The sequence below is a fragment of the Belonocnema kinseyi genome, chromosome 10 (genome assembly GCF_010883055.1).
Source record: "Belonocnema kinseyi isolate 2016_QV_RU_SX_M_011 chromosome 10, B_treatae_v1, whole genome shotgun sequence".
In the NCBI taxonomy this organism is placed as follows: Eukaryota; Metazoa; Arthropoda; class Insecta; order Hymenoptera; family Cynipidae; genus Belonocnema; species Belonocnema kinseyi.
The window spans coordinates 5,748,683-5,770,182 of record NC_046666.1 but is presented as its reverse complement, the minus strand read 5'-3'; the positions used below and the strand labels follow the sequence as shown (position 1 = coordinate 5,770,182).

The 21,500-nt window shown below is 22.0% G+C and overlaps 1 protein-coding gene across 1 annotated transcript in view; it reads right to left on the bottom strand.

The window, feature by feature from the left end:
• LOC117182015 (serine/arginine repetitive matrix protein 2-like) overlaps positions 1-21,500 on the bottom strand; it is a 112,788-nt gene that overhangs the window by 89,827 nt on the left and 1,461 nt on the right. The window contains exons 2-4 of the mRNA XM_033375033.1: positions 13,438-13,816; positions 8,537-8,617; positions 2,762-2,885 (exon numbers count right to left, since the gene is read on the bottom strand). Coding sequence (XP_033230924.1) covers positions 2,762-2,885; positions 8,537-8,617; positions 13,438-13,798 — 566 coding nt within the window. The 5' untranslated portion in view covers positions 13,799-13,816. The remainder of the gene's footprint in view (positions 1-2,761; positions 2,886-8,536; positions 8,618-13,437; positions 13,817-21,500) is intronic.

Genomic DNA, 21,500 nt, shown 5'->3' with positions numbered 1-21,500 from the left:
TTTTAACACAAAAAAGAGCAAATTTTCAACAAAAAAATAGTTACATTTTCAAAGCAAGCGGTGAATTTTTAACAAAAATTATATATCTTCAACTGGAATGTTTGAATTTTAAATGAAAAAGATCAATTTTCAAATAAAATTATTAATCTTTAACCAGTTTAATTGAATTTCCAACAAAGAAGATTATTTTCCACAAAAAAAAACATGAATTCTCAATTAAAAAATATAATTTTTCAACCGAAAATGGAAATTAAATTTTGAATAGTTTTCAACCAAACTGATACACTTTGATTTAAAACGATGAGACTTCAACTGAAATAGTTTATTTTTAAATAAAAAAGATGATAACCAACCCAATTAAATATTCCATCATTTTAGTAAAAAAGTGATGGAATATTTAATTGGGAAGGTTAAACTTAAAGTTTAAATAAATTCGCAAGAAAAGATAATTTAAAATAAAATAATTACATTTTTAAACGAAGTGATGAATTTTTAACTAAAATGATGAATCTTCAACTGGAATGTTTGAAATTTAAACCAAAAAGATTAATTTTCGTCTAAAGTTGTTAATCTTTATCTAGAATAATTGAATTTTCAATTTAAAAAATAATTCGTAACAAAAAATTGAACAGTTCAATTTTTATTTAAAAACAATTATTGTTCAACCAAAGAGATGAATTTTTAGTTAAAATGATGGAATATTCAACTAGAATAATTAAATTTTCAGTAAACAATTAATTTCAAACCAAACAAAAAATTTTTAAACCAAATAGTATTAATTCATTTTCAACCAAACTGATACATTTTCATTAAAAACGATGAGTCTTCAACTGGAGTAATTTATTTTTTAATAAAAAATATGACTTTTTTTTTACTAAAATTTTCATCTAAAATTATTGTTCTTTATCTAGAATAATTGAATTTTCAATTTAAAAAATCATTTTTAACCAAAAATTGAACAGTTCAATTTTTAGTTTTAAAAAGTCTAAAATATTCCATTTTTAAACCATTCAATTTGAAAATTTTTAATTAAGAAAAATAAGAATTACTAAATATTTAGAAATGTCTGTGTATTTAAAATCAGTAAAAATTGTAGTTAAATATTAAAAACTAAATTTTGAACGTTACATTTTAATCGTTCTATTAAAAAAAATTAATTTGTAAGTAAAATTTTGGAACTTCGATATATAAATAAAAATAAAGTATTATTCTTTTAAAAATTCAAGAAAGTTGCAGAAATATTTAGAAGTTTAAAAAAATTTTTATTCAATTTAAAATTTGAAATAATTCAAACAAAGGGTGTACGTGTACCGCCAAACTATAAATTTTGGCAGATTTCGAAACAAAAATTTAAAAGATTTTTAAGAATTTAAAATGGCTTCAGAAGAATAAAAAAACATTTCCTATGAAAATTAATGATTTTTATTTTGAAAAGATAATTTTGAGTGATTATTCAAAAAGATTGACAAAATTATTAAAAATGAATGTGGAAGATTTTAAGGAAATTTGTTTAATTTCGCAGAATTTTCAAAATAATTTAGAAAAAATTGGATTCATTTTAAAGGATGTTTAGAAGTTCTGAAATAATGAAAAAATTAAGAACAAAAATGTAAACAACATGCAGATGTTTCAAGATTTTCAAATAAAATTTGGAGGCATTTCAAGGATTTTTTTAACCATTTAAAATGTGAATAATTTAACTTTTAATTTAAGAAGTGTTCAGTTTATTAAAAAAATATAATCGTTCAATTTTTAATTTTTCTGGATTAAAATTACTTTAAATGATATAATTTTGAAAAAAATTTAATTAATTAATTGATTCTTCAATTTAGAATTTAGAGCATTGAAAATGTTAACGTGGAATTATATATTTAGAACTGAATCTGAATTTTTGAACTCTACAATTTATAAAAGTAAAAAATTAATTCTGCAGTTTAACTGCATTTAATTAAAAATTTTTCAGTTTAAAAGTGTTAGTAGCTTCCATTTTATACGTGTAAATTACTTTTAAAGTTTGAAATTCGCAAGAGTTCCACGTTGAGTGATTGAGTGATTCTTTTTTTAAACTTATTTGACAAAAATGTTTTTTTTTCACTGTATAATATGGAAATTCTATCTAAAACTATTTATTTTTTATGGAGATTTGTTTGTAGTATTCAATCATAGTTTTATACTTTACAAAACTATCGTAAAAACACTTTTATGCAGAAATTAATGTACAAGATTAAAATTGTACCTACTCTTTCTCATTCCAATTTTGGACACCAGGTGGCGAAATGGTAGACCACCATTCCCAATAGTTAAATTTTTAGTTAAAACAATTTATTTTAAACCAAAAAAAAAGTTTTCAATAAAATAGTTCAATACAGTAATAAGAAGCTTCTTTTAAACATGAAAAACATTTCATAGTTTTTATTTAGTCGCAGATAAAAGTTTAGGTTTCTTCATTTAAAAAAAAAGTAACAGAAAAAAGATTGTTCAAATTTCGATTTATCTTTACATTATTTAAATATTACCTGGAGTGTATATTTATGGAAAAAATATTTAACATTCACTAAAAACTTCGCTAAAAATTTTCTGAACTCTTACAAGATGGACTTTGTTCCTTTTTGAAAATTTTTTTAATTATAGAATTTATTAAATTAAACATTTTTCTTTGCAGTTTTGAAACGAACAATTGTATTTTCAAATATTGTATATTTAAAGAAACAATCAGAAAAAGGTAATAATAGATAATTATTAAATTAGTAAATTATAATACCTGTTGTTGTATTTTCTATCTGAAGATCTGGAATGATAATCGTTTCTGCTTTTCCTTTCTCTGCTGGTTGACTTTCTTCTGTAGCCCAGCGGTCCACGTCTGCTTCTAATGCCCCGTTCTTCCGCTTTAATTATAGAAAAAATAATATAAATTAATAAAAAATATTGATAAAAAAACTTTACATATAGGGCGGGGCACGGATCGACTGTAAGGCTTAAAAAAATCACACTAGTCGCATAAAATTACAATAAAAAGTTGCATGGAATTTCTAGAAAAATCGACAAAAACTCGTATCAAATTTTCAAACAAAATAAGATTAAATTTCAACCAAATAGTTGAATTTTCAACAACAAAAAATATAGTTTTCAACAAAAAAGCTGATCTTCAAGCCAAAAAGATGAATTTTCAATCCATAAGAACGAATTTTCTATTAAAAGAGACGAATATTAAACAAAGTTAAATAAATTTTTTTTTACCAAAAAAGATGATTTTCAGAAAATAGATTATTTTTAACCAAGAAAGATTATTTTTTAACCAAATTTTTGAATTTTTAACGAAAAAATGTATTGTAAACTGTTTGCATTTACAACAAAATAGTTGGAATTTTAATCCAAAGAGACCAATTCTTGACATAATAGATACATTTTTGACCAAATAGTTGAATTTAAAAAAAAAAAGACAAAAATTTTAGAAGAAAGTCAAACTGACCACGAAAAAGCTCATTTTCAATAAAAAAATATGATATTTCACTACAAAAGATGATTTTTCAATCCACAAGGACGAATTTTCTATCGAAAAATACTAATAATAAACAAAACTTTTGAATTTGTTACAAAAAAATGGATGAATTTCAACTGATTTCAAACAAAATCATTGAATTTTCAATAAAATGTTTGAATTTTCAAGCCGAAAGAGAGAGAATTAATTTTCAATATACAAAACTAATTTTCTAAGATAAAAAGGCTAATTTTCGATATATTAGTTAAATATTCAACCCGGGAATATGAATTTTCAGAAAAATATTTAATTTTCAATCATTTACTTGAATTTTGAACAAAATTGTTAAATTTTAAGTTGAAACTATTAATTTTTGACAAACAAAAAAAACGAATTTTTAAATAAAATTCTGAATCTCAAACCAAAAAAATTAACTTTTAAGAAAGTAGTTAAAATTTCATTCAAGGAGTTGAATTGTCAAAAAAAAAATGAGTTCGCAACAAAAAAGTTAATCTTCAATAAAAAAGATGAATTTTCAATACTTAAGGACGAATTTTCTATCAAAAGAGACCAATAATAAAAAAACAGTTACATTTTTTTATACCCAAAAAGATGAAATTTTTATCAAAATAACTTAATTACCAAGCCTAAAAGAAGAATTTTGTAGAAGAACGGTGAATTATTAGCCTGAAATCTTTAATTTTCAACAAACAGATTATTTGTAAACAAGAAAGATTAATTTTTACCCTAATCTTTGAATTTTTAACAAACAAATTTATTTTAAACTATTGGAACTTACAACTAAATAGTTAGAATTTTCATCCAAAGAGACAACTTTTTGGCATAATAGTTGAATTTTTAAACAAAAAGACAAAAATTTTAAAAGAAAGTTAAAGTGACCACGAAAATGCTCATTTTCAACTAAAAAATATGAATTTTCAATAAAAAATTAGGAATTTTCAATCCATAAGGACGAATTCTCTATCCAAAAATCCTAATAATAAACGAAACTTTTGAATTCGTTACCAAAAAATGGATGAATTTCAACTGATTTAAAACAAAATACTTGAATTTTCAATGAAATGTTTGAATTTTCAAGCCAAAAAGGCGAATTTTTTAGAATAAAATATTAAGTTATAAGCCTTGAAAGTTAGATTTTCAACAAATAGATTGTTTTTAACCAAAAATGATTAATTTTCAACTAAATAGTTGAATTTCTGACAACAAAAATATGTATCTTTAACCAAACAATTTTGCATTTACAACCAAATAGTTGGAGTTCAATCCAAAGAGACGAATTTTCAACAAAATAGAGGAATTTACAACGAAATCCTTAAACTTATAAGTAAAATGACAGATTGTTTAGAAGACAATCGAAGTTTCAACATAGGAGTTCGATTTTTACCAAAAAGGATGAATTTTCAATAAAAAATGATAAATTTTAAATCCACAATGACGACTTTTCTATCCAAAAGGACCAATAAAAACAAAAAAATTGCATTTTTTACGGAGAAAGATGAATTCTTAACAAAATAATTGAATTTTCAAACCAAATTTAAAAAAAAAATTGAGAAGACGGTTGAATTATTATCCTGGAAAGTTCAATTTTCAACTTCTCAACCAAGAAAGATGAATTTTTAACCAAATAGTTAAATTTTTAACAAAGAGACGAATTTTCAACAAAATAGATGAATTTTTAAACAAATGGTCAAATTTTATAAAAAAAGATCAATTTTTTAAAAGAGAGTTAAATTTTCCACAAAAAAAGTTCATTTTCAATTAAAAAAGATGAATTTTGAATCCATAAGGACAAATTTTCTATCGAAATAGTCAAATATTAAAAAAAGTCAATTTTTTTACCAAAAATAGATCAAATTTCTTGATGAACTCTATTAATTTAGTTTATTTTAACTAGGGAATGATTTTCATATTTAAAAAAATGTTAATAAAATAAAAAAAAACCAGTTGCATTAAACAAAAAAAAGGAGTTTTAAAAAATACGTAAATCCTCAACTAAAGTGGATAAATTTTCAATCAAACAGTTGCATTTTTAACCAAAAAATACGAATTTTTAACAAAAAATATCATTTTCAACAAAAACAGAGTAATTTTGAAGGGAAAAGTTGCATTTTTAAGCGAAAAACTTGAAATTTCTACAGAAGGAGTTGATTTTTAACACTAAAACGACGAATGTTCAACAAAATAGTTGAATTTTTAACAAACATTTTTTACTCAAAAAAGAAAAAAACAAATTTTCAATGGAAGTGTAAAACTTTAAATTCTTTGAAATTCTGTGAATTCTTATGAAAATGTTGTTAATCCCTAGAAAGCTATTTAAAATAATGTCAAAATTCTTTGAAATCCTTTGAATTCGATCAATTTCGTACATAATTTCTTAAAACCCCTTTAAAATTTTGAAAATCCCATAAAAATCCCTTATGATCCTTTAAAATTCATTTGGATCTCTAACAATCAGTTTAAATCCTTCAAATTCCGCGAAATCTTTTTAATTCATTGAAATCTTTGAAATCTAAATCTGGTGAAAAACCTTACAATATGTTAAAATATTTTCAGTAATAAAAATTGCTCGAAATTTCTTAGAATCCTTTGTAATATTTGGGTATCTGTTGAAATTCCATTAAATATTTCGAAAGCTTAAGAAATCTTCTAGAATCCGTGAATATGTTCTGGAATCTTTTGAAATTTCTTAAAATTCTTTGAAATCCCGTAAAAGCATCGTAAAAGAAATCCCGTGACTCTTCTTGAAATCTCTTAAAGTCTTTTGCAATGTTAGGAAATCCTTTGAAATTACTTTGGAATTTTTTACCAAAAAATGGATAAATTTCAATTGATTTCAAACAAAATAATTGAATTTTCGATGAAATGTTTGAACTTTCAAGCCAAAAAGACGAATTTTTTGAGAATAAAATATTAAATTGTCAGTCTGGAAAGTTACATTTTCAACAAATAGATTGCTTTTTACCCAAAAATGATTAATTTTTAACTAAATAGTTGAATCTTTAACAAAGAGACGAATTTTGAACAAAATAGATGAATTTTTAAACAAATAATGGAATTTTTATTCAAAAAAGATCATTTTTTTAAAGGACATTAAATTTTTAACAAAAAAGTTCATTTTGAATTAAAAAAGATGAATTTTCAATCCACAAGGACAAATTTTCTATCCAAAAGGACCAATTATGAACAAAAAAATTGCATTTTTTTACGAAAAATGATAAATTTTCAAACAAATAGTTGAATTTTTATCCAAAAAGATCAATTTTTTAAAAACCATTTAAATTTTCAACAAAAATGTTCATTTTCAATAAAAATATGAATTTCCAATCCATAAGGACCAATTTTCTATCCACAAGGACCAATAATCAACAAAACAATTGAATTTTTTACGAAAAAGATGAATTCTTAACAAAATAATTGAATTTTCAAACCAAATTCAAAAAAATTTGAGAAAACAGTTGAATTATTTCCCTGGAAAGTTCAATTTTCAACAAATACATTGTTTTTAACCAAGAAAGATTAATTTTTAACAAAGAGACGAATTTTGAACAAAATAGATGAATTTTTAAACAAATAATCGAATTTTTATTCAAAAAGATCATTTTTTTAAAGGACAGTTAAATTTTTAACAAAAAAGTTCATTTTGAATGAAAAAAGATGAATTTTCAATCCATTAGGACAAATTTTCTATCCAAAAGGACCAATAATGAACAAAACAATTGCATTTTTTACGAAAAATGATAAATTTTCAAACAAATAGTTGAATTTTTATCCAAAAAGATCAATTTTTTAAAAACCATTTAAAATTTCAACAAAAATGTTCATTTTCAATAAAAATATGAATTTCCAATCCATAAGGACCAATTTTCTATCCACAAGGACCAATAATCAACAAAACAATTGAATTTTTTACGAAAAAGATGAATTCTTAACAAAATAATTGAATTTTCAAACCAAATTCAAAAAAATTTGAGAAAACAGTTGAATTATTTCCCTGGAAAGTTCAATTTTCAACAAATACATTGTTTTTAACCAAGAAAGATTAATTTTTAACAAAACAGTTGAATTTTTAACAAGAAGACGAATTTTCAACAAAATGGATGAATTTTTAAACAAATAATCCAACTTTTATTCAAAAAAGATAAATTTTTTAAAAGACAGTTAAATTTTCAACAAAAAATTTAATTTTCACTTAAAAAAGATGAATTTTCAATGAAAAAAGACAAATTTTCAATCCATACGGACGAAATTTCTATCGAAATAGGGGAATATTAAAAACAGTCAAATTTTTTACCAAAAAAATATGAGTTTTCTTAATGATTTCTATTAATTTAGTTTGCATTTAAGCGAAAAAACAAGAAAACGTGGAAATTTCTGGAATACAGGGACAAAAGAGAAACTCTTTTTTTAATGAAGAAAAACGTGAAGACCGTAATTGAATTGGAAATCTTAATTTGAATATTTTCGACTTGAAAATGTCCAACTTTTAGGGCTTACAATTAGAAAAAAAATACAACTTTGAATACGGATTCACGAAATTAAAAACTATTAAATTTCAAACACTAGTAATTAAAAATTTTCTGAGTAATGAGAAATTATTAAATTTTTTTATGTTCTCCATTAAAGTGGTACCATTTTTATTAGTTTTGAATATCAAAATAAAAAATTTCATTCAAATTAAAATCTGAAAATGAAACAAAAGAATGAAAACAAGTCGATTATTGACATTTAAGATAAAAAAAATAAATAAAAAGTCGTACGATCCGAGCCAAGCACGTATAATTTTCTTTAAAATAAATTCTTTATAAACTTAATTAACTTATAAATTAAGGATATAACAAAAATTATAAAAATAAAAATAATTTTTGTTTCAATAGATTCAAATTCCACTGGTATAAAGAATATTATAATCCACGTTAAATGAACGAAAAGAATAATAATAATACTTGTACATAAAATTAAAAATTAAAAAATCGGATTTAAAATGTGTCGTTGTTTAAATATTGAAAAGAGTCGCATTATTATTAATAATATAAATACCTGCTAAAGTTTGGGCTAGTAGCAACTTATGTTTGCTCTCCTCCCTCACAATTTCTTCAATGGCCAATATCTTTTCTTCCTCTGAAAATAAACAATAAAAAATATAGTAACTTGACTAATTAATTATCGAGGTGTCTGTTCGGTAAATGATTTTAAATTCTCGGCCAATTCTTAATTTTTTTCAATCAATTTGAGAAAGATCAAAAGATTTTAATGTATTCAAACGATTTTTAAAAATTTCAAGAGATATCTAAATATTTTTTTTTTAAATTTCTGATTCGGAACGTGGAATTTTGCAAAAGACGCATAATTCTGACTTTCCTATTTCAAGACAAAACTATATTTATTCACAATATTTTCTATTATAATTCAGAAATATAGTAACTGTCCTTTTATAAAATTTAGAGGAGAGAAGTTTCAATTTCTGGCAAATTTTTATTTAATTTTGGATAATTTTGGTAAATTCTCTTCTTTTATAAATTACAATAAAAATTATTTTCCAAAATTTAACATTGCATGCCAAAAATTACCGTTACCAAGATAAAACTTTAATTCTTTACGAAATTTCCTATTCAGAAATCAAAATTATAATTCTTTACGGGATTTTTTTAAATAATTGATTTATTTATTCCTTGTCCAAACTTAGAATTACAATGCTCTTGAAAAATTTGCTATACCAAATGACAATTTAATTCATTTTCAAAATTTCCTGATCCAAGACAGAATTATATTTAGTTAAAAATTTTCTATTATAATTCAAAAATAGTAACTCGCTTTTTTGCAAAATTTGCAAGAAAAAAGTTTCCTATTGCGACGATTTCTGACTTGAAATAGGGATTTTTTAATTCTCATATTTTAATTCAGATTTAAAATTATTTTTAAAAATTGCTGTTTTATTCAAGAAGATTAATTTCCTATCAAAAATACTAGTTTACATCAAAATACATACATTTTCAACCACATAGTTGAATTTCTAACCAAGAAAGATTAATTTTCAACCAAAAATGGAATTGTTAAATTTTCAGTTTAAAAAAAAATAATTAAATAGGAATTTTTAACCATACATTATTTCAACAAAATTGTGAATTATAAACTAAAACCTAACAATTTTCAATATATAATGGAAGAATTAAATTTTCAATAATAAAAAATTAATTTTAAACAAGTAAAAAATTAATCTTCACCAAAATAGTTATATTTTCAAGCAGATATGGATATTATTCAACTAATAAAATTAATTTTTTTTAAATTAATTCAACTTTCAACCAAATTGTTAAATGCTACATCAAGAAGATTAATTTTCTACCAAAAAATACATAAATTTTTAACCGAATATTTGCAGTTTCATATAAATAGTTGAATGTGCAACCAAAAAAGATAACATTTCATCCAAAATTAGAACAGTTAAGTTTTCAGTGAAAAAAAATTAGAAAACGAATTTTTAACAGACACAATTGATTTTTCTACCAAGAAAGATTTTTCATTCCAGAGAAAAAAAATATTTCAACTAAATTGTCGATTTTATAAATCAAAATAATAGAGTTTTAAAACATAAAAGATATTTCTAAAAAATGCTTGAATTTTCAACAAAATAGTTCATTTTGAACCAAATTGTTAAATTTTAAACTAAAAACGAGCAATTTTCAATGCACCATGGAAAAATTAATTTTTCATCACAAGAATATTAATTTTAAACAAATAAAACTAGTTTAAAACACAATACAAAATATTTTTAACCAAATAATTTGATTTTCAAACAAATATGATCAATTTTCAACCATAATTAGAACAGTTAAATTTTCAATTAAAAAATGTAACTAAAAAAAATGCATTTTTAAGAACACAATTTAATCCTCAACAAGAGCAGATTAATTTTTAACAAAATAGTTGCACTTTTAACCAAAAAAGATCAAATTTCTACCGAAATAGATGATTTTTCGATCAAAAAAGATATTTCATTCAAAAGAAAAAAAAAACATATAAACCAAATTGTTAAATTTTCTACCAATATAATAAAATTTTCTAACCAAGAAGCGAATTTTACAACAAAAGATTAATTTTTTAACTAAAATGATGAATTTTGAACTGCAATAATAATTCTCCAATTGGAACAGTTAAATATAAATCAAGAATATTAATATTCAACTGGAACACTTCCATTTTCAATAAAAAAAATATATTTTCAAACAACAAGAATAATTTTCTACCAAAAACCACGATTTTTCAAACAAAATACATGAATTTTCAATAAAACAGATGAATTTTAAGCTACAAAGATTAATTTTTAACTAAAATGATAAATCTTTAATTGGAATAGTTGAATTTGAAATCAAAAAGATGATTTTTCAACTAAAATTATGAATCTTTAACAAGAGTGATTGAATTTTCAACAAAAAAGACAAATTTTCAAGCAAATATTTAAATTTTAAACTAAAAAAGTTAAATTTTCAACCGGAATACTTTAACTTTCAACGAAAAAATTAATTTTTAAAGAAATAGATAAACTTTCTACCAACAGATAAAATATTTTTCAATAAAATACATGAATTTTCAATTAAATAGTTGAATTTTAAGCTAGAAAGATTAATTTTTTAACTAAAATGATGAATTTCCAAACGTAAAAGATCTTTCTAAAAAAATAGTTGAATTTTAAACAAAACAGTTGATTTTTAACCAAATTGTTGAATTTTAAACTAAAAAGGAGTAATTTTTAATACATAACGGAAAAATTAATTTTTTATAACAAGAAATGAATTTTAAACAAATAAAAAATTATATTTTCCCCAAAATAGTTAAAGTTTCAGCCAAAGATATGGATATTCTTCAACTAATAAAATTAATTTTAAAAAAAGTAAGTCATCTTTCAATCAAAAAGTTCAATCAAGAAGATTAATTTTCTACGAAAAAATACGATTTTAAAACAAAATGCAAAAGATTGTTAACCAAATAGTTTAATTTGCAAACAAATATGATCAATTTTCAACCATAATTAGAATAGTTAAATTTTCAATTAAAAAATGTAACTAAAAAAAAAACGTATTTTTAAGAACACAATTTAATCCTCAACAAGAGCAGATTAATTTTTAACAAAATAGTTGCACTTTTAACCAAAAAAGATCAAATTTCTAACGAAATAAATGAATTTTCGACTAAAAAAGATTTTTCATTTGAGAGAAAAAAAATATGTAAACAAAATTTTTGAATTTTATACCAAAATAATAACATTTACAAACCAAAAAGTCAAATTTTCAACAAAAGAGTTGCATTTTTAAACCAGAGATGTACTTTCTAAAAAAAATAGTTAAATTTTCAACAAAATATTTCATTTTCATCAAAATTGTTGAATTCTAAACTAAAAACGAGGAATTTTTAATACACCATGGAAAAATTAATTTTTCATTACAAGAAATGAATTATAAACAAATAAAAAATTAAATTTTCCCCAAAATAGTTAAAGTCTCAGCCATAGATGTGGATATTCTTTAACTAATAAAATTAATTTTAAAAAAAGTACGTCAATTAAACCATAGATGAACTTTCTAAAAAAGATGGAATTGTCAATAAAAAAGTTTATTTTCAACAAAATGGTTGAATTTTCAGTTAAAAAAAATTAATTCTTAATTTAAAAAAAAAAACGAATTTTCAACAAAATAGTTAAACTTTCAACCAAGTAGTTAATTTTTCAACCAAAAAGAAAGAATTCTCAATGAAAAATTGAATACGTAGTTGAATTATCAACTAAAACAATCAATTTTCAGGTAAAAAAATTGATTACATGCATTTTAAATACATAAACTTAATTTTCAACTCAATAATTAAATCTTGACTCAAATAATATCATTTTTAACCAAAAAAAGATCAAATTTCTACCGAAATAGATTAATTTTCGACCAAAAAAGATTGTTCATTTAAGAAAAAAATATATATATAAACCAAATTGTTGAATTTTCTACCGCAATAATAACATTTTCAAACCAAAAAGCCAAATTTGCAATAAAAGATTTAAATTTTTAAACCATAGATGAACTTTCTAAAAAAGATTAAATTATCATTAAAAAAGTTTATTTTCAACAAAATGGTTAAATTTTCAACTAAAAACGATCTATTTAAAAAAATGGAAGTCAAATTTGCAGTAAAAAAAAATTGATCTCCAACGCCCCATAATTAATTATAATAATTATAACAATTAAAATAAATCATGAAAATAATGAATAATAAATAATATTATTAATTAAATAATTATTAAAATGATAATAATTAATTTTTAACAAAGTAATTAAACTTTAAACCGAGTGTTTGAATTTTTAATCAAGAACATTAATTTCCTACAGAAAAGACAAGATGACAAAAAATGCATAAATTTTCAACCGAATAATTGAATTTTCAAGTTAAAATTAACAATTTTTAACTCAAAATGGAATAGTTAAATTTCCAGTTAAAAAAAAATTAATTCTGAATTAAAAAAAAAAAAAAAACTTTTCAAGAAAATAGTTATACTTTCAACCAAGTAGTTAATTTTTCAACCAAAAAATATGAATTCTCAACTAAAAACGATCAATTTTCAGGTAAAAAAATTGCTTACCTAAATTTTTAATTCAGACAATTCATTTTCAACCCAATAATTAAATCTTCAATCAAATAATATAATTTTTAACAAAACAAGAAAAAGAAAAATGCTGAAACAAAAATATAACCGTAGAATTTTCAATTTAAAAGAATTACCTTTCGACAAAAAAATGATTGAACTTTATTATTGGATTTTATTAATTCAATTTGCATTTAAGCGAAAAAATGAGCAAAAGGGTTAGTTAAAAAAAAGGAAAAATCCGTTGCTTGTAAAAAAAAATCACTAATTTTCATTTTTTCAAGCATTTCCAAAAAATGAAGTTGTTTTAACTTACTTTTATGTTTGCCTTCCTCTGAATTCTTCTTATTTTGTGCTTTATTTTTTAACTTTGGAACTTTAGGAGCTGAACTAGGAATAACGTTGTACATTTTAGCAAATGCCATCAACCGTTTTTTAGCCTGCAGTTTCCCAAGCACAGGTTTAAGGGGCTTGGGGCTTTCTGTTTTGATCGAATCATCGTCTGCAATTTGACTTTTGCTATCTTCCGGATCTTGTGGAGTTGGTATGTCTGCCAGAGAAATTGGAAAATCCACTGAAGCTTCTTCAGCTGCAGGTTCTACAACTGCAGATTCTTCAACTGCAGCTTCTTCCATTCTGGCTTCTTCCACAGCAGATCCCTCCACGTATGCCTCCATTGGATAAAAAAATGATATCTGTAATTAAATAACAATTCCCGGTCATTTCCCGGTTCGCTGAGAACACTTCTTAAATTAATTGTTTAATTATTTTTATTTTAAATAGTTTTAAAATCCGTAAAATTCGTCAAAAGTTTATTTCAAAATCTTGAAACATCTACTACTTCTAACTTAAAAGATCTATTTTGAACTAAACAGTTACATTTTCAAGCAAAAAGACGAATTTTTTAGAAGATAGTTCAATTTATAAAAAATTTTAATTTTCAGCCAAGAAAGATTTATTTTCAAATTAGAGAAGTTTATAATTTACATTAATTTTTTAACTTCAGGAAGATTCATTTTTAACATTTTATTCAATCTAATAGTTAAATTTTCAAACAAAAAGACGAACTTTCTTTAAGAAGTTCAATTTAAAAAAAATTCATTTTCGGCAAAGAAAGATGCATTTTTAATCCATAAGGGCGAATTCTCTACACAAAAAGACGAACAATAAACAAAATAGTTTAATTTGTGACAAAAAGGATACACTCTGAAGAAAATAATTGAAATTTTAATCCAATGGTAGAACTGTACAAATAAAAAAGATGAAAAATTAACAGAAATAGAAGTATCATTAAAAAAAATGGTTGGATTTTCAATCAAAAATCACAAATTTGTTAGAAGACAGCCGAATTATCAGTCTGAAAAGATAAATTTCCAACAAAATAGTGAAATTTTCAAGCAAAAAGAAAGATTTGTTTAGAATATTGTTCAATTTTCAAAAAAAAGTTCATTTTCGGCAAAGAAATATAAATTTTGAATCCACAAGGGCCAATTTTCTACCCAAAAAGACGAATAATAAATAAAGCAGTTTAATTTGTAACAAAAAGGATAAACTCTGACAAAAATAATTGAATTTTTAATCTAATGGTAGAATTTTACAAATAAAAAAGATTAAACCTTAACCAGAAACAGTTGTATCTTAAAAAAAAATGGTTGGATTTTCAATAAAAAATCACAAATTTGTTTGAAGACAGCTGAATTATCAGCCTGAAAAGTTAAATTTCCAACAAAATACTTTAATTTTCAACCAAATAGTTAAATTTTTAAGCAAAAAGACAGATTTTCTCACAATATTTTTCAATTTTCAAAAAAAAAGTTTATTTTTAGCAAAGAAACATGCATTTTTAATCCATAATGATGAATTTTCTACCCAAAAAGACGAATAATAAACAAAACAATGTAATTTTTAACAAAAAGGATTAACTCTAAAAAAAATAATTGAATTTTCAATCCAATGGTCGAATTTCACAAATAAAAAAGATTAAACTTTAACCAGAAACAGTTGTATCTTTCAAAAAAAAAAAAAGATTGTATTTTCAATAAAAAATCACAACTTTGTTAGAAAACAGCTGAATTATTAGCCTGAAAAGTTCAATTTCCAACCAAATAGTTTAATATTCAAACAAATAGTTAAATTTTCAAGCAAAAAGCCAAATTTGTTTAGAATATTGTTCAATTTTCAAAAAAAAAGGTTCATTTTCGGCAAAGAAATATCAATTTTTAATCCAATGTCGAATTTTACAAATAAAATAGATTAAACCTTAACCAGAAACAATTGTATCTTCAAAAAAAAAAAAAAATGGTTTGATTTTCAATCAAAAATCACAAATTTATTAGAAGACAGCTGAATTATCAGCCTGAAAAGATAAATTTCCCAACAAAATAGTTTAATTTTTAAGAAAAAAAAACCAGGTTTCTTTAGAATATTGTTCAATTTTCAAAAACTGTTCATTTTCGACAAAGAAATATAAATTTTTAATCCATAAGGGCCAATTTTCTAGACAAAAAGACGAATAATAAACAAAACAGTTTAATTTTTAAGAAAAAATCCCGAACAAAATAATTAAATTTTTAATCCAATAGTTGAATTTTACAAATAAACAAAGATTAAACATTAACCAGAAACAGTTGTATCTTTAAAAAAAAAGATTGAATTTTCAATAAAAAATGACAAATTTGTTAGAAGACAGTAAAACTATCAGTCTGAAAAGTTAATTTTTCCAACAAAATAGTTTAATTTTCAACCAAATAGTTAAATTTTCAAGAAAAAAGACAGATTTGTTTAGAATATTGTTCCATTTTCAAAACAAAAAAGTTCATTTTCAGTAAAGAAAGATGCATTTTTAATCCACAAGTGAAACAAAATTTATTTAACAAAAAACGATTTACAAATTTTTTACAAATATTTTTTTGCAAGGAATCGAATTTTTTTGAATCGTCAAAAACAAGATTAAAAATTTAACAAAATTATAAAAAAAAACTATACAATTTAATTTTGATTTAAAAATTGATCTTTTTAGTTCAAAATTCAACTATTTAGTAACAAATTTTTTCTTTTACAATTAAAAGTGGAAATATTTCGTTGAAAAGTCGTCGGTTTTGTTTGAAAATTTATCTTCTTGGATGAAAATTTGAGTATTTCAGTTAAATGTTCATTATTTTAATTCAACATTTAAAAAATAAATAAAACTACTTGATTGACGGTTAAACTCTTGTGTTAAAAATTCATTCTATTTTATTTGAAAGATTCATCATCTATTTCAGTTGAAAATTCGTTTCTTTCCTTAAAAAATGAATTATTTTGTTGAAAATTATTTTTTGTGTTTGTTCAAAATTAATCTTTTTAACTGATAATTTAACTATTTCATTTTTTGTTGAAAACTGATCTTTTTTAGTTCGGAACTGAATTCGTTAAAAATGTATGTTGTTGAAAAGTCTAAGTTTAAAAAAAGTTAATTTTCTTTGAAAAAAATTTAAATTTATTATTATGATTAAACTCTTTCGTGAAAAACTCATTTTTTTATGCTAAAGATTCATCTATTCCAGTTGAAAATTTGTTTCTTGTGTTAATAAATAAATGATTTCGTTGAAAATTAGTCCTTTTTTTCTTCAAAATTAATCTTTTTAACTAAAAAATTAATAATCTAATGGTCAAATTTTACAAATAAAAAAGATTAAACCTTAACCAAAAACAGTTGTATCTTCAAAAAAATGGTTAAGTTTTTAATGAAAAATGAAAAAATTTTTAGGAAACAGTTGAAATATCAGTCTGGAAAGTTAAATTTTCAAGCAAAAAGACGAATTTTTTTCAAGAAGTTAAATTTTCAAAAAAAAAGTTCCTTTTTAGCAAATAAAGATGAATCTTTAATCCATAAGGACGAATTTTATACCCAAAAAGACGAAAAATAAAAAAACCTATTTAATTTTTAACCAAAAAGTTAAATTTTCAAGCAAAAAGGAGAATTTTTTAGAGGATAGTTAAATTTTCAACAAATCAGTTGACTTTCAACCAATAAAGATGAATTTTTGATCCATAAAGACGATTTTTTTATCCAAGAAGACAAATAATAAACAACAGTTGAATTTTTTACCAAAAATATTCATTCTGCGTAAAATAATTGAATTTTCAATTCAACGGTCGAATTTTCAAAGAAAAGATATTAAACCTCAACCAAAAACAGTTGTAATTTTAAAAAATGGTAGAATTTTCAAGCCAAAAGACGAACTTTTGTGAAGATAGTCGAATTATCAGTCTGGAAAATTCAATTGCCGGTCCAGCGGCCAACCCTGAAAATTCAGGGTTTCTGCTTAAATTCGATAAAAAAAAAAATCTCTGACAATTTCATGCTTTTTCCAGGAATGAAAAATATTTTCCAGGTTAGCAGATATCTTGTAACAAAGGGGGAAATAAGGAAATTCTTCACGAAAATAGGAAAATATATTTTTTTGAGTAAAATTTGTATGAATTTTATATTTAAATCAATTTAAAATGCTTCAAATTCCTAGAATTTCAAGTAAAAATATTGCATTTTCAACACAACAGATGAATGATCAAATATTTTCATTTTTAACTAAAAATGATTAATATTGAACTAAAATTATGAATATTTGACTGGATTACTTTAATTTTCAACCAAAAAGGTGGAATTTAACAAAACAAGATTAATTTTTTAAACAAAAAGATTCATTTTCTACCAAAAAATAAGATTTTTCAACAAATTATATTAATTTTCAACAAAGCAGTTGAATTTTTAACTAAAAAAGACCAATTTTCAACCATTTAGTTTAATTTTTTAACTGAAAAAAAAAAAATAGAATGGGTTAATTTTCAACCAAAGTGATGACGCTTGAACTAAAATGATAAATCTTCAACGGGAACAGTTGAATTTTAAAGTAAAAAGATGAATATTTAACTGAAATACGTAATTTGTCAACGAAAAAGATTAATTTTTTAATAGGAAGAATAATTTCCTACGGAATAAAAAGAATTTTCCAACAAAATACGTGAATTTTCAAAATAATATTTGAATTTTCAACAAAAAAAAAGAGATATTTTTAACGAAACAGCAGAATTTTTAACTAAACGAGATCAACTTTTTACCAAAAATGGAATAAATTAATTTTTAATAAAACTTATGAATATTCTGCAAAAGTGATCAAATATTTAATTAAAATAGTTATATTTGCAGTTAAGAATAATAATATTCTATCAAAAAAACCTAATTTTCAACAAAATAGTTACACATAGTTACAATGATGAATCTTTAACTGAAATAATTGAATTTTAAACCAAAAAAAGCAACAAAAAAAACGACGAACTTCAACTAAAAAATATCATATTTCAACTAAAAATTTTTAGTTAAAAAAATTAATGTTCAATTGAACTGATGAACTTTAACAAAAATTATGGGATTTGTAACTGCAATAGTTACGTTTTCAGTTAATAAAATTAATTACTTTTCAACAAAATAGCTAAAGTATCAATTAAAATAGTTAAATTTTCAGCAAAAGAAAAAACGCAGTTTCAAGAAAATATTTCATTTTTCAACCAGAGAGGAATTTTTAATTAAAATGATGAATCTACCGCCAAAAAATTAATTATTAACAAAAGATTCAAACATTCAACCAAGTGATTAAAGTTTTATTCCCAAAAAGATGAATTCTGATCGAGAAATGTAGTAGTTTATATTTTAAATCAAAACATTTTTTATTTTTTAGTAGGATAAGTTAAATTAAAAAAAGAATTAATATATACAAATCTCCAAGAACAATGGTTGAATTTTTAACTAAAAAAGGACAAATTTGCAATCAAATAGTTAAATTTTTAGTTAAAAACATTAATGTACAACAACAAAAAATAGAATTTTCAACGAAAGTGATGAATTTTGATCTAAAATGATAAATTTTCAATTGAAATAGTTGAATTTTAAATAAAAAAGATGAATATTTAACTGAAATACTTGAATTTTCAACGAAAAAGATGAATTTTGAAACAAGAAGATTAATTTTCCACAAAAAATACGATTATTTAATAAAATACATGAAATATCAAGGAAATAGTTCAACTTTCAAACTAAAAAGACTAATTTTCAACCAAATATTTAAATTTTGAACTAAAAAAGATCAACACTCAAACAAAAATGGAATAGTTTAATTTTCATTTAAGAAGATTAATTTTGAAAGAAAAAGAAACAAAATTTCAAAAAATCATGAATTTTCAACTAAAATGATGAATCGCCAACTGGAAAAGATTAATTATAAACTGTGAAAAAACCTTCTTTATTTTTCACTAGATTTCAACGAAATAATTTTATTCGAACTAAAAGGATTGATTTTGAACTAAAATGATAAATTAACATTTAAATAGTTCAATTTTCAAACAAAAAATTTTTTTTTTTTTCCAAAAGATAACATTTTTCAAAAAAATACATGAATTTTCAACTAAAAAAGACAAATTTTCAATCAAGTAGTTAAATTTCGAACTAAAAAAGATAAATTTTCAACCAAAAATACAGTCGTTAAATTTTTAGTTAAAAAATCAATTGGATAGTTGAAGTTATAATGAAAAAGGTGAATATTCAACTGGAATTGACTGGAATACTTCTATTTTCAAGTAAAAAGATAATTTTTCAAACAAAATTATCAATTTTCTACAAAAAAAAAAGATTTTTAAACCAAATATATGAACTTCCAATAGAATATTTGAATTTTAAGCTAAGTGTATTAATTTTTAACTAAAATGATGAATCATTATCTGGAATAAATAAATTTGAAACCAAAAAGATGACTTTTCAACTAAAATTATGAATATTTAACAAGAGTGATTGAATTTTCAACACAAAAAGACAAATTTTCAAACAAATAGTTCAATTTCAAACTAAAAAAGATCAAATTTCAACCAAAAATATAGTGGTTAAATTATTCGTTAAAAAATAAATTGGAATAGTTAAATTTACAATTTTAAAAAGTGAATATTCAACTGGAATACTTTAATTTTCAACGAAAAAGATGAATTTTTAAACAAGTAGATTAATTTTCTACCAAAAAATAAAATAATTTTCAATAAAATACATGAATTTTTTAAAAAATAGTTGAATTTTAAGCTCGAAAGATTAATTTTTAACTAAAATGATTAATCTTTAACTGGAATAGTTAAATTTGAAACCAAAAAGATGATTTTTCAACTCAAATTATGAATCTTTAACAAGAGTGATTGAATTTTCATCAATAAAAGACAAATTTTCAAGAAAATATTTAAATTTCAAACTAGCAAGGTTAAATTTTCAAACAAAAATTTGTGGTGAATATTCAACTGGAATACTTTAATTTTCAACAAAAAAGATGAATTTTTTTGACAAATACATTAATTTTCGACCAAAAAATTAAATATTTTTCAATAAAATACATAAATTTTCAATAAAATAGTTGAATTCTAAGCTAGAAAGATTAATTTTTTAACCAAAATAATGAATTTTGAACTGCAATGATAAATTTTCAATTCGAATAGTTAAGTGGTTATATTTTTAGTTAAAAAGTCAATTGAAATATTTAAATTTAAAATAAAGAAGATGAATATTCAACTGGAATACTTTAATTTGCAACAAAAAAGATGAATTTTTTTAACAAATACATTAATTTTCTACCAAAAAATAAAATATTTTTCAATAAAATACATGAATTTTTAAAAAAATAGTTGAATTCTAAGCTAGAAAGATTAATTTTTTAACCAAAATAATGAATTTTGAACTGCAATGATAAATTTTCAATTCGAATAGTTAAGTGGTTATATTTTTAGTTAAAAAGTCAATTGAAATATTTAAATTTGAAATAAAGAAGATGAATATTCAACTGGAATACTTAAATTTTCAACGAAAAAGATGAATTTTTAACCAAATATATGAATTTTCAATAGAATAGTTCAATTTTAAGTTAGAAAGATTAGTTTGTCAACTAAAAAGATAAATTTTCGACCAAAAATACAGTGCTTAACTTTTAAGTTAAAAATAGTTCAATTTTCAACTAAAAAAATTCAATTTTTCAACCAAATAGTTAAATTTTGAACAAAAAATATCAATTTCAACTAAAAATGAAATAATTAACTTTTCAGCCACTGAAAAAAAATATATTTATCAAAAAAATTTTTAATTTTTAAAGCAACCAGGAGATTTTTCATTTTTATTTATTAATTTAATTTTTAATAAAAAACAGTTGAATTCATCCAAAGAAGACGAATTTTCAACATAAAAAGATTTTTCAGCCAGAAAGAGAAAAAATATGATTTTTAAGCAAAAAGATGAATTTTTAAATAAAAAGAAATAAATTTTCAACCAAAAATAGCACAATTTTCAGTTTAAAAAATTATTTTCAAACAAAAAAGAAA